This window comes from Endocarpon pusillum (assembly GCF_000464535.1).
Source record: "Endocarpon pusillum Z07020 unplaced genomic scaffold scaffold481, whole genome shotgun sequence".
Taxonomy (NCBI): Eukaryota; Fungi; Ascomycota; class Eurotiomycetes; order Verrucariales; family Verrucariaceae; genus Endocarpon; species Endocarpon pusillum.
Window position 1 is genome coordinate 119,921 of NW_006916465.1, and position 13,487 is coordinate 133,407.

General features: G+C 48.7%; 2 protein-coding genes across 2 annotated transcripts in view; one reads left to right on the forward strand and one right to left on the reverse strand.

The window, feature by feature from the left end:
- Positions 1–1,472: 1,472 nt before the first annotated feature.
- EPUS_06352 (uncharacterized protein) lies at positions 1,473–3,433 on the reverse strand (the record flags this gene model as incomplete). Its single annotated transcript, XM_007805882.1, has 3 exons — positions 1,473–2,039; positions 2,092–3,274; positions 3,330–3,433. The coding sequence occupies 3 exons, from the start codon at positions 3,431–3,433 to the stop codon at positions 1,473–1,475; spliced, it is 1,854 nt and encodes a 617-aa protein (XP_007804073.1).
- A 520-nt stretch (positions 3,434–3,953) lies between these two features.
- The window catches only part of EPUS_06353 (uncharacterized protein), a gene marked incomplete at both ends in the record, with an annotated part of 9,718 nt that continues 184 nt past the window's right edge, over positions 3,954–13,487 (forward strand). The window contains 2 exons of the mRNA XM_007805883.1: positions 3,954–4,012; positions 4,059–13,461. Coding sequence (XP_007804074.1) covers positions 3,954–4,012; positions 4,059–13,461 — 9,462 coding nt within the window. The remainder of the gene's footprint in view (positions 4,013–4,058; positions 13,462–13,487) is intronic.

A 13,487-nucleotide genomic window follows, 5' to 3' on the forward strand; every position in this document is an offset into this window, starting at 1 on the left:
GTCGATAAGCAAAGCGATTTGTGGATTGGTTGGGTGGGAGACATTGGCAGTTCTTCGACCTCTTTATGACTCTTCCCGTCATGGTCGAAGCATTCTTTCACATGTGAGTATAAATGAAATTGTCCTAGTAACTCCCCATGAAAGGTGGAAGACCACGCCGTTGATAGATGGTTCTAGGTCGATGACACTTCGGAGGAGCCCTTTCGGAATCTTCATACTTGTCCCGATTATGCATGTGTTCATGTCTGACCCTCAGATATGTGGTATCGAGGTCGGTTAATCCGTCTCTGGGACGACTATTAGTGGATAAGGATTGAAGCTGAGGAGTACTTCAAGTAAGGCCGGAGAGTACGTTGATCCCTCTGGCATACTACGGTACCAGGCAGAAGTGATGTTAGCTCAGTGCTAGTATCTTTGCCTCAAGACAGACTTCAAACGAAACAGCTAGCCTTGATCAGCTAAGTGGTACTCTGTACTGTTATGGCAAATACATATGAACGATGGTCGAAGAAGCTTCTACTAGTATGGCAGGAGGCATAACTGTTGTTAGCTTCAAGCCAGAGATCTTGCAGTCTTAAGGAATCTGCACTTTACTGAAACGACGTTAGTGTGTATTGATCTCAGCATAGAGCTATTCATCAAGATTAGTGAGGGGGTCAACACTTACAATGGCTCCGGAGGATGCCTGACCCTTGTATTGAGAACTAGCTATAACTAGACCACGCTAACAATACTTATGCCTCCTACCGTACTCCGTAGTAGACATGAATGTGACGCTGTATCAAAAGTGCTAACATTATTTCTGCCTCATACCGTGGTAGAATTTGCGCGTATAAACGAAAGGCAGCCAATAGTGCACTCGTACTTCTCCATCCTACGCTAAGTGGACCACGGAAGGTACTACAAGAGTGCATGTGAGAGACGTAGACCTATATTACTGCTGAATCAACGTTCGTGAGTTAGCTGAAGGAAAAATGAAACAAGCCTATTGTGGGTTAAAAGGAGACCCACGCGCTTAGCGTACTACATAGGCTAAGTGGTGTCAAGTCTGACAATTCAACCAGTCAAGTCTCGACAGTTACCTCCCAACCCTGAGCATAGTACTAACAAGTAGCTTAATTATGTCTGAGCTACTAGTAGTGAGTGGGGACGCATCACTTACGTAGTAAGTGTGGTTCGAAACCCACAAGCGCTGTCCTTTTTGTGGAGTGGTTGATGTGTCTCTCTTCTCTGGTAGGATTGGCGGAAACATCGCTCTGTTTTGCTAGCAAGGGCTTGGTAGCAGAAAAGAGATCACATAATGATAAAGGGGAACAAAGTGCAGTGTAAATTCTTGATCACAGACCACCAAAGAATGGTGTTTCAACCGGCACCTAATAATTACAAGAACGTATATTGCCATGGTATTCTGCCGCAACTCCCCCGCTGTGCAACGAAAACGCTCGAAACTGACTTCGTAAGGAAACACAGACTCAGGAACGCCGATCCGGAGAGTCCCATGGGTTGTGCTCCTCTCCTAATGGTGCTTGACTTGTCGAGCGCTCCGCCTCGGCATCCTCATCTGGATCCTCACCCACTGCGAATTCTGGCGGTTTGGCTGATGCTTTCACACTACTGGGGTCGAATCCTTCCCTAATGTCTTCACCCAAGTCTTCGTCAGAATATGTCCGCACAAAATGTTTCTGCTCATCTCTGTTCCAAGCAGGCCCGCCCTCTTTACGTGCGCGCACTCTTTCGGCTCCCTCTGCGTCAATGTCCTCGACCACCAGGTCGACCAGTTGGCTCTTTCCAGACCCCGACGACCCCGGGCGACCAGAACTGCCAATGAGTTTGGCAGCAATACCTGACCCAGGTTCACTCGATGTAGAACTGCCGCTACGCTTGCCCCTTCGAATGTCTCTCCTTATCTCCCTTCTTCTCCGTTTCTCGTGGTCTTTGGTCGGTTGGAACAGGTGTCGGTTTGTTGATGTGGTCAATAAATTGGGGTCCTGGGTCATCCATCTTTCCTTTGACGGCTGATTGACAGTGACAACAGGGTACTTAAGAGTAGTCAGCTTCAGTAAAGCGGCCCACTGTTCAAGAAAGCCTTACCTTCCAATCTCCAAACTCGAGTGCTCTCGCGTTAGCGTATAATCTCTCATCTTCAGGGTCGATAGCGATTTCTGCGTTTGGTGACGTGGCCCGGTACTCCCGCGCCTTGCTGTCCGACCTCGTTCGAGGCGCCCCGTTACTTGCTCCAGCATCTGAGAGCAGTGGCGTGCGAATGTTAGCCTGGTGAGGCTTGGGAATCCAATATTTGGCCTTTCCGCCTCTCTCATATCTCATTCCGTCCATCATCCGAGCCACGCGTGATTCAGACTCCTCATGGGCGAGCACGTTGTCACCGGAGTCGAATGCGCGGTAGTCATATTTCTTTCCTTGAAACGTTTCTTTGCTATCTTCAATCAAGTCCCGGACGCCAAAAGCGTCACGCAACGCATATTTGACAGGCATTCGTGCAGCAGATATCGTCACATCAGCGTAGTCATGCCACGAGAACGCATACCAGTGTGACACAGCAAATATGGGCATCTCGAAACATATCAAAGCGTCCTGAATGGCAGCAGCTAGATTATCCGGTGTGTATCCAGGAACGTCGTTTGGTATTGCACCTAGGAATTGCAGAATTGAGAGGAAAAAGCCTTGCCAGTATGAAGCAAAGATAATCAACTTGATGCAAAGGAACTTTGGTACGGGTCGAAAAGGTTTCAGGTCCTCAGACATGCAAACCCAGAACATAGCAAGAGAATATAGACTCACAGACACGCTGATGTTATACAGAATGCCGGTCCACAGATAACCTGAAGTCAACCCAAGATAACCCTCTTGATATGTATCAGTGGCTTTCATTATAATCGTGACAAAGCTCAGGATAGGCTTCAGCCAGGCGTATTGTAAGATGCCCCGTTTGATAGCCAGGAAAGTGTGGGGGTCTGATATGTCGACTTTGGAGCAATACAGACTTAAGGGCCATGGATGCGATACAGGCTGTCTACCATGCATCATTACAATCAAGGACCGTTCGCCACCAATGAAGTTGACGAGAAGTTGTAGAAAGGTATATATCGTGAAGGCTTCATAGATGTCTCGAATCGGGTCCAGCCAGAATGCTGCTTTCAACGACTTGATGCTGCCCCATGAGGACGCAGCATATATGGGAACCATGAGCAAGATGCGGACGACATATCGCTGAAGGAGAGGTTTCCGGTAGTTCTTTGTTTGAAGCCATATGGAACTAATCGCCAATAACATTAGGCCATGAAATAACAAGTCATTTTTGCAGAGCTTACAGCAGCGAGATCACCGTCGCAATCAGAGAGGCTACTCCAGCGAGGATTATTGTGATTTTGGTAAGCTTGTCCCCCGTTCCTCCACCGGATGCTCCTTTGGGCATGATAGGCAAGGAGTTGGGTCACCACAGTGGTCTCAAGAGAGAGCCATGAGATTGTGTAAACAGGCTCATTCGACAGTCGGAGGTAAGATGTCCTGGATGCCGTGCCTGGACTGCGAAGATGTGATCGATGAGGACTGCATACAATTGATGGTAGAATCACCTGGCAATCACAGTGTTACACATTAGATCAGTGACCACAATGTCGGAGCCTGCTTGCGGGGAGCACATCCGAGGCCAAAGGCAGGTGACAAATTAAATGAGACAACACTATTCACGTTCAACCATATCTGGTCCCATGATTCGTGTCATTTAATTTCTTATGCTGGCCCTTTTTCTCATGAATCGCTTTCAAACCCAGGGAGTCTTCTATGCCCCGAACACGACGCCGCTTGATCCCACGTGCTTTCCTCTCAGCTTCGGAGGCTTCCACGAATGTTGGATCTCATGTGCACCAGTCAAGTCATAGTGCTTGAATCATGGATCGGCTGCTGTACTGTGACGGCATCCATCCAACTAAAGCATGGCTGGTGTTGCGAGCTTGACTGCACAGTCACTCGACCCCGGCCGTACGTTTAATTGGTATGTCTACTTGATCCCTACATGTATATGGCTCATGTTGCTTCAGGATCTATTTAGTGGAGCTGCTTGTCTGTGGTATCCTCACCCTTTTCTTCCTCTTCTACTTCAATCGGCTGTTCGCAACCCTTGTCTCCTACGGCCTTAGAGCTTATACATGGCACAAGTACCGAGTCTATGTTGATATTCAGGCACTTCAAATTTCATTGCTTGGAGGTCGCATCTTTTTCAAGGGAATACGATACCACGGAGAGAACGAAACTATCCTCATCCAAAATGGATACCTTACATGGAATTATTGGCTTCGATCTGTCAGGCAGGCCGATTGCGCCAGGTTCGTTGAATCCGGCCGCCAGCGCTCAGCAGGCTCAAGTGAAGAGTCTGGAAGCCCGTCCAACCCTTGTGCAACCGAGTCAAGTGTCAAAGAATCGGGCCCCTTCCAAGCTGTACAAGATCTACCATCTCGCATCTCGGTCTCAATATCAGGCTTCGAGTGGTTTGTATATAATCGGAGCCCAGCTTATGATACAATCGCAACTTCTGAGGCCCCAAATACCAAACAACATGCTGCCCAGCCAAACAGGAACGACCTCCGCAAGTCCAGCAGTCCGGCCACCTCGAAGAATTTCTCTTTGAAGAGTGTCGACATGGGCAACCATCAGCCAAATGCAAGTCCTCAGGGTTGTAATCTTGAAACTCGCAGCGCCCATCCAACATCAGCTACCAATACTATGGATTGGTCCACGCTACTCCTCTTAACACTGTTCCCAATATTGATTGAATGCAAGAAGGGTGCGATTGTCATTGGTAATGAACACACTCGCGCCATTCTAATGACCAGCTTCGAGGAGTTACGGGGACATATCGATGCTGCTAAATCCGGTTTGCACGACATCTACCGCCAGATCTTCGAATTTGACGTCACGCATCCTGTCGTGCAGATGAAACCAAACCCTGATTACCGACAGCCTCAGCAGGCTGCGGCACAGAACATCATTCGCAACGCTACTCCCGTCCACGTTAACCGAAGCTGGTGGGAGATTGATTGGCGCTTCCGTCGTCGAAAGCGAAAGGTAATGCATGGTATGCGTACGTTGATGCCCTATTTTCGTAGGTCAGTAGAGTCATTTCGACCATCGTCAGTCGACGAACAGAAACATGTTGGTACAGGCAACTGGCCAAATGAGATTCCTGGAGAGCGCAGGTGGCTTGGCCTTAGCCGATATCTTGATGAAGAAGAACGCGATGACCATGAGGGGTGGTCGAATGTTGAATATGCAAGGTTCTCGCAAGTCGTAGACTGCCCGAGCGTACATCTCAGCCTGTACTGGGATGTTCCAGGAGTAGTCGAACAAGACCCAGCCTCTGCTGGCAGGATTGAGACCGACCATGATACTGATCTAGGCAAGCCCCCAGCATATGGCCTTGACCTGATCCTTCGAGGGGGTAAAATCAATTATGGCCCTTGGGCTGACCGCGCCAGAGCTGAAATTCAAAACATCTTTTTCCCTAGTTCGTACCGGGATGCGGTCCCAGCAGATCCAGTATCGGTCGGGAGTTCCCGGCAGAGCACCATATTCAGCGTCCATATCCACATTGAAAATGAAACTTCTTTGCGACTTCCGACTAGGGAAAACTCTAAGGACTGGCAATGGAAAGGACGCGCCGGTGCTTTGCGTGGCGCATCTGGAATGAAACAGCAATCAGACAAGAAGCACACAAGAAAGAAGAAGGATGAAAAGAACTTGCTAGGGCCTGACGTTCGTCCATTCGGTTGGTTCGCCGTCTCCGTGTTGCCGAACTCAACAATCGCCTACAATATGGGCATGATAGCTAGGAAGCAAGGTTATCATAATGACCTTGAGCTTGACCTCAAGGGCACGAAGATGACAACAAGCGTAAATCATGCTCAACTCTGGAGCTGTGGGCCACAAAAGATATCATGCGATCTTTCCAATCCGCTAGGGTGGAATACATTTCACGAGTGGGCTTTTGATGTTCAGAGTCACAACATGGACTTGTTCCTCCTACGAGATCATATATTTCTGCTTGCTGATTTAGTCAACGATTTCACTTCTGGTCCAACAGGCGAATTCCTTACCTTTGTGCCTTTCATGTATCGGATCAAGCTCTCCTTCACCAACGTTAAACTGTACCTGAACGCGAATGACTCCAATATAATCGACAACCCATGTGATCTTGAAGAGAACACTTTCCTTATGCTTCATGGCAAGACTCTTCAGGTGGTCGTGGATATTCCTCTTGTGGACTATGCTCCTTCCGATCATAGGATCAATTTTCAGGCATGGGCACAAGATGCCCGGCTAGACCTTGCTACCCCTGCTTGGAATACGGCACACACTTTCGCAAGCGACATGCCTACTGCTAATTTAGAGGGATTTTCGATGGACGGTTGTTACAATTATTTCTCAAGTACATCGCCGAGCCTCACCGACTCATTGTTTTTGAACCTCAGGGGACTTTCGCCTAGAATATTTCTTCATGGATCCCTAATCAAGTATTGCATAAAGCTGAAAGACAATTACTTTGGGGATGATGTACATTTCCGTACCCTGGAGGAATATCAAGAGCTTCTAGCGAAACAGAAATGTGTGATGCCAGAGCCACTGTACTTCCGGAACAAAAAGGAAAACGATTTGGATGTTATTCTAAACGTCGCTTTCGAGCGAGTGTGCGCCCTTCTGCCCGCTAATGTATACTCTCGAAAGGAGAATTTGCGACTTGAATTTCTCTTCGTTGAAGCGGACGTCCGGTTTACTAATTATTACATGGACGTGGAGGCAATGTTCAGTCCAGTCAAGGCGGCATGGGAAAGTGTTAAAGATGAGGAGGCTGGGATTGACAACCATGTGTCCAAACCACAGGCTTTCGTCGATGGGATCCGGGTCTATGGCCATCGTCTATTTGGCCTGGCCCCTTCAGAGCCAACGTATGTTTGTAACTGGGACTTTGACGTTGGGAAGGTGACGGGTGAGTGCGTGACTGATTTCGTGCATATACTACTACGAGCTTTGAAATCCTTTTCGTTCACTCTTGAAGATGATGAGAATGCGCTTCCGCAATCACATATCCCGAAGATTCATGATGTTACCTTCCTGTCTGCAAGAATTGGTAACATCAATCTCTGTTTCTTCCAGGGAGAGACAGCAATTCTGTTCAGAGCGGATGGGATTGAAATCACGTTCAATGATTGGGCTGGCAAGAGATTTTCAGACCGACTCCAGCTTGAGATCCCTAATATTCAAGTTGCTGCTGTCGATAAGAAGGGTGCAACTCGGCACAGAGACGAGCCAACTTCCGTAGTTCCGACTCATGCACTCTTCCGGCTTTCTATTCTACTCAGGATGGTTGGAAAGAATCGAGACTTTGAGCGAGAACGACAATTACAACAGCATCATATACAATTTCATGATCAACGCACTCATCGGACACGCTGGCTCCTTCACGAACCAGTTGCACGGGTCCAAACACCCGAGCAGCGCAAAAGTACAAGACCAAACCCTCCCGCCATGACGGTTCCACATATGCCTGCTCCTTTGTCTGAAGGAGATTGTTTTTCATCATCTGCACGGGGCACAGAGATCCGAAGTCATGGAAAGACGTCAAATCCGAGATTGCGACATAAGAGCGCATTCTTTTCCAAAGCTTCATCTCTTGGTAGCTCTTCTTTGCAGTCAAGACGGGACTATTCTAAAGTGACGAACTCCCGTGTTGCACAACCATCCTATAGCCAACGTTCAAGCTCAGCACCACGGCCGAGAGATCAAGATGGGGGGGATACGGTCACTGTTGCTTTTAACGCTGCGGCTTCGGAAGAGCACGTTTGGGCAGACCGGGAAGTTGCACCCAACTGGAAGTCAACCACAACATATTCTAGTCCATGGACCGCACCATATTTCCCATTGGTAAATATTGCTCCTGAAACAGGCCACCTGCCGCTTAAGCCCTTTAATACCAAACTTGCCACGAAGACTAGTAAAAGGGGTGGTGATGGCCTAGAAGTCTTCGAGGATCTGGATGACGATCATAGACATCGCCATAGCCTGCTCGATATCGACTTAGGCGCTGATGCAAGAGGCTTTGCTTCTCCTAAATTCTTCACAGCAGTTGCGACTCTGGTCAAGGCTCTGCAGCCAGTCCATCCAACAGATCTACTGGACGGTTTACAAATTGATACAGTTACTCAGCTACAAAAGCTCGCAAATACTGGTACGGGATTTGCTCAGACAACAGACTATTGCATTCGGGTACCATTTGCCCATTTGAGGATCTTAGATGCGGATTGTCCGTGGCAAGCGACTAAGAATGAAGCAGATAGGGACCAGTATGACCTTCAGGTTGTAAGGCTCAAGATGACTGCCCGGTCTAGCACCAAAGAGAAGCGTCCGAGAAATAATTCAGAGGTCGAAAATTGCGTGTATTTACATGTCGTTCTTCAAAGGAGTCTTTTGGAGGTACATGACCAAAGTGCAGACGTGCTGAATGACAAAGCCGCAGCTAGGGTCTCCATCGAAGACCTAGTTCTGTGGATAGCATCTGACGGGCGAACAGTAGCCAAGTTCCAACAACGAGACCTCCAAATCACGTCTTGGGGCAGTCGAATTGAGTATCTAGCGTCGCTGATCCATCGCACAGTGGAGCTATCGGCGTTTGTTGTCGGTCAGTTTACGTCTGTAGACTTGGCTGCTCGCATTCCAAGCCTTGTCTACTATCTTACAGAAGTAGCAGGTGGATCCACAGACCCAGTGTTTCTCACCCGACCTTCCTATGTTCTTCGGACTGCTGATCATCATTTGAGACTTAATGACTCCTGGAAGATTATTTCTCGACTTAGACAAATGTTGCACTCTCTGGGCAGTCATCAGCAATCGGCACTTCTGCAAAAATGTACCAGCCCGGATATCTCGCTTCCTCCCAACGCCAAAGCTCTTGTCCTTGCTACGTTCGATAAATGGCGTTCTTGGGATCTTGCTGATGTCAGCAAGAGTTTGATCATGGAGTTAATCTGGGGCAAATTTACGCCAAAGGAAAACTCGATGCCGCAGAATGGAGGACTCACTCTTGAATTTACTCTCGATAAGGTCAGTTTGATATTGGACCCAGGCCCAAAAGAGAACCAAATCGCTATCCACGGTATTGGTACTGCGATCTCGACGGCGGAAGAATCTCGCTATGATATGAAACATGAACCTAGCGACGTTTTTCGACCAAGGATAGTCACGGTACAGATCTACTGTTCTAGTTTCGGTATACATCTCAATTGGGAACTTGTGGAGCTAATAGGTGAAACAATGGAGCTGTTCAACTCCGAACATAGAGAGAGAAAGGGATCCACAGACGAGATCACAAACAAGGAGCAACTTCCAGTGCCAGTAAAGCAGCTCCATTTCGTCGTTGGCCTAGACGCCGGGGTCGTCACGTTTGACAGTATTAACATAAACCTTGCCATGGCTGCTTCTGGTGTCAGAGGATCCATGTTGCATCAAGTGGATGCCAAAGCATTCAAGACAACCAATCTGCTTCTGATGTCCCGATCAGCTTCTGCAAGTCTTAGGGATGATGAAGCAGTGCTGCTGGATTGGCTTCTGTACAATACTACAGTGTCTTTGTGCAGGACAGTTCCCTTATCACCGAGTTCAGATCTTGCTGTTCCGAGAGCAACGGCGAAATGCGAGAGACTGGATTTCGAGATCAAAGAAGACATCAATAATTCTCTAAAGGTTGCAAATCGAGTGATAAGAGACGAAGTGAATATCCTCAATGGTATGGCGGCGCGGCTTAACGCTCGCAGCCAGTCCCTCCAGACGAAAGAGCACTCCAATGCCGGACCGCAGCAACATATCTACATTGCCTTGTTACTTACTCACTACACACTCAGTGTTGCGATATTGCCATCACTCACCTACGTCATCTCGGGTAACGGTGCAAGGACATCAGCTGTTCCAAGGACGTCGTCTAGAATGATCATAAACTTCGATCTCGAAGATAACAGTCATGCATTCAAGCTGCAAAACACGGACACGGCCAGTCAAGTGGCGATGTTGAAAATACCACCAATCAATAGTAAGGTGATATTGTGTCAAAGCACGAAGTCTACAAATATCATGATAGACACGACTTTGAACGAAGTAGACTTGGATGCAAGGTCTGTAAGGTCTTGCGTCGACATTATCAACAAGCCAGAGGTCGTCCGATCGTTAGTGAACGCAAAGAAGAGCGTCCAGCACGCATCAGCCCAACTGGATACCATATTTTCGTCGCAAACCGGCATGGATGCAGAGACTTCCAGCCACTCTACGACGTTGTTGTACAAAGCCAAAGTGACCCTAGTCGGGCTTAAGGTGCATGTCAGCGCGCCCGCTCTGAAGTCACAAGACTACCGCTCGGACCTGGATTTTGTTCTAGGCCTTACCACTTTTCGATCATGGAATGAAGACGTACAACAAGGCGTCGTGCATGAACGGCCCCAATTCGACGTCGCATTTCGACGCATCAGCCTGAACGTCTACCGGCGAAGGAGTGGTGTTGCCATTAAATCAGGCAATCTCGACTTCAGTGGTCAAGTGACAGGAAGGACCAGCACCGACGGCGAGAAGAACCAGATACAATTATATCACGCTGCAAGTGTTGGCCTTAACGCCAACTTGAGCGCCGAAACGGCCTCTCTGATTGTCGATATTGCGGCACATCTCCAGGAACGAATCAAGTCATTCACGCTGGCAGACGAAGTTAAGCGGTTGAAACCGTTGCGTCGATTGACTACTGCTGGCCTGAGCGACCCACCTATGATTAAAGTCTCCGCTGATGATGGCAAGGAAGAGGAGCAAGCTGGATCCAGTAGTCTCTTCGACTCTGTCTATTCGCTCGATCTGAATGCTATCAGCATTGCATGGAGACTTGACGCTAAGATACCTAAATCAACCCCCAGGCAAGCCGAAGATCTTGTGTTTTCGATCCGAAAGGTAAATCTAAACACAAAGCGAGAAGGGTCCGCTACATTAACTATCACGGACCTCCAACTGCAGATGGTCCCGAAATCACTGGAAGCCCACGAACGATCCTTGAACTCTGCTCTCATGCCAGATGTGGTTTTTAAAGTTGCCTACCTATCAACCAAGAAGGGCCGGAGATTTGCATTCCAAGCAGCGGGAAAGGCTCTTGACTTACGTCTGACCTCTGACTTCATAGTTCCAGCCACTGCCCTTCGCGCATCGCTTGCCGCTGCTAGTGCAGAGCTGCGTGAGGGAAGTGCATTATGGGCATCACAGCCTGTAGCGTTTAAAAAAGAGTCCACTAGTCTTTTTGGCAGAAAGTACTTAGCTTCACTGCTCATTGATGCAGACTTTGCTGGCGCTGTTGTCAATATCCAGGCTCGCAAACCCGACGAGGAACGGAAGAGCGTATTTGGGATTCTCAAAGGTGATAAAAGGTCTCGCGCAGGGCGGTATGACCAGGCTGTTCAAGGCGATGGTGCAACTCTCCGCGCCCCAGGGGTGGCAATGAAAGTTGAGTACTCAGACAACGGGCGAGATGACCCATCACTGAATGCAGAGATCAAGGTCGCAGCGTCCTCGAACGTGCTCTACCCATCTGTTGTGCCCTTGATCACTGAAGCGTCCTCTAGCATCAAAGAAATTGTCGGTAGTCCAGACGACAGCGCGGAAAAGCCTATAATCCGAGAGATCCAAAAGCCCCCTTCGAGTCCTACGCTAGCATCTAGCAAACCTACCAACCTGATGGGCCGCTGCAAGCTGGATCTCTCAATATGGATCAGGAAACAAGAGTTTAGCCTCAGCTGCCAGCCAATTGCCCGCGTCGCAGCCACAGCTAAATTTAGCGACTCATTCATAGCAGTCAACACAGTTCAATCGCCTGAGCAGGGGCGTTTCTTTGCTCTGTCAGCAAATTTCAGTGATCTTCATGCATCAGTCCAGCATGTCTATTCTCGGGAGTCTACCGCCAGCTTCGAAGTCGATTCGATTGTGCTGTCTATGATGAACAGCAAGCATGTGAGCAATATAACAGGTGTCTCTGCGATTTTGAACGTCAGTCCTATGAAAGCATCAGTGAATGCGAAACAGCTGCAGGATTTCCTTCTGTTTCGGGAGATCTGGTACCCGGCTGAGCTCAGACAAACTGCGTCGAGTCCAACAGCTGCCTCCGCTGCCCCTGAGAATCAAGCTATCGTTGTACAGAGGTATCAGCAAGTTGCGGCTGCTGGGGCGTTTCCATGGAATGCCGTCGTTGCAGTCCAAGAGTTGACGGTGCAAGTAGACCTCGGGCAGAGTCTTGGAAAATCCATCTTCACTGTGTCTCAATTATGGGCATCCTCCAAAAAGGCGTCTGACTTCGAACAGAACTTGTGCCTGGGTTTTGAAAAGATTGGCGTCGAATGCACAGGAAGAATGAGCGGATTCGTCGAATTACAGAATTTTCGGGTGAGAACGTCGATACGATGGCCACAGATGCAGACAGCTCTGGAACAGATACCGCTCGTGCAAGCGTCGCTCGGGTTGGATCAATTACGTGTCAAAGCAGCTTTTGACTATCAGCCCTTTGCAATAGCTGAGATCTCGAAGTTTGAGTTTTTGATGTACAACATTCGACCAAGACAGAGCGGCGAAAAGGACAGACTACTTGGTAATTTGGAGGGTGAGAAGGTTCAGGTCTTCTGCACGACTGGTAGCGCCTCTCAGGCCCTAGCGTTGTATCAAGCTGTGGTCCGCCTTGTTCAAGAAAAAGAGGCAGCATATGAAACATCGTTGAAAGAGCTCGACAGATATCTGCGACGAAAGTCTGTGTTTCCGTCCTCGACATGGACTGCCGCCTCGACTGAACCAGGCGAGGAGGAGAAAGATGTCTTACAAGGGCCCTTTTCTCTACATACCAAGGTTGTTGTTACATTAAGAGCTGTCAATGTCGGAGCATTTCCCACCACTTTCTTCGATAATCAGATTTTCAAGGTCGAAGCAAAAGATGCGCAAGCCCGATTTGCTGTGTCTGCAAAAGAGGGAAAGACACATTCAGGCCTTGGACTTACTTTGGGCCAGCTTCGGGTAGCACTGTCCAACGTCAACCGGAGTAACACCCAAGCGCTTGGAGAGGTATCCGTTAGCGACGTTGTGAGCCGTGCCACAGGTTCTCGGGGCGGCACGATCCTAAAGGTCCCTAAAGTCGTTGCCACTATGCAGACATGGCAAGGGGCTTCCTCCAACAGCATTGAGTACATCTTCAAAAGCACCTTTGAGGGAAAGGTGGATGTGGGATGGAACTACTCCCGAATCAGCTTCATCCGAGGCATGTGGTCTACCCATTTGCGAGCATTGGCATCGAGACTTGGCAAACCGTTGCCACAATCCGCGGTGCAAATCACCGGTGGTCCTCAGCCTGATGACAAAGGGGAGGGCAAAAACCAAGAGAAGATCACGGCAGTAGTGAATGTTCCCCAGTCACGTTT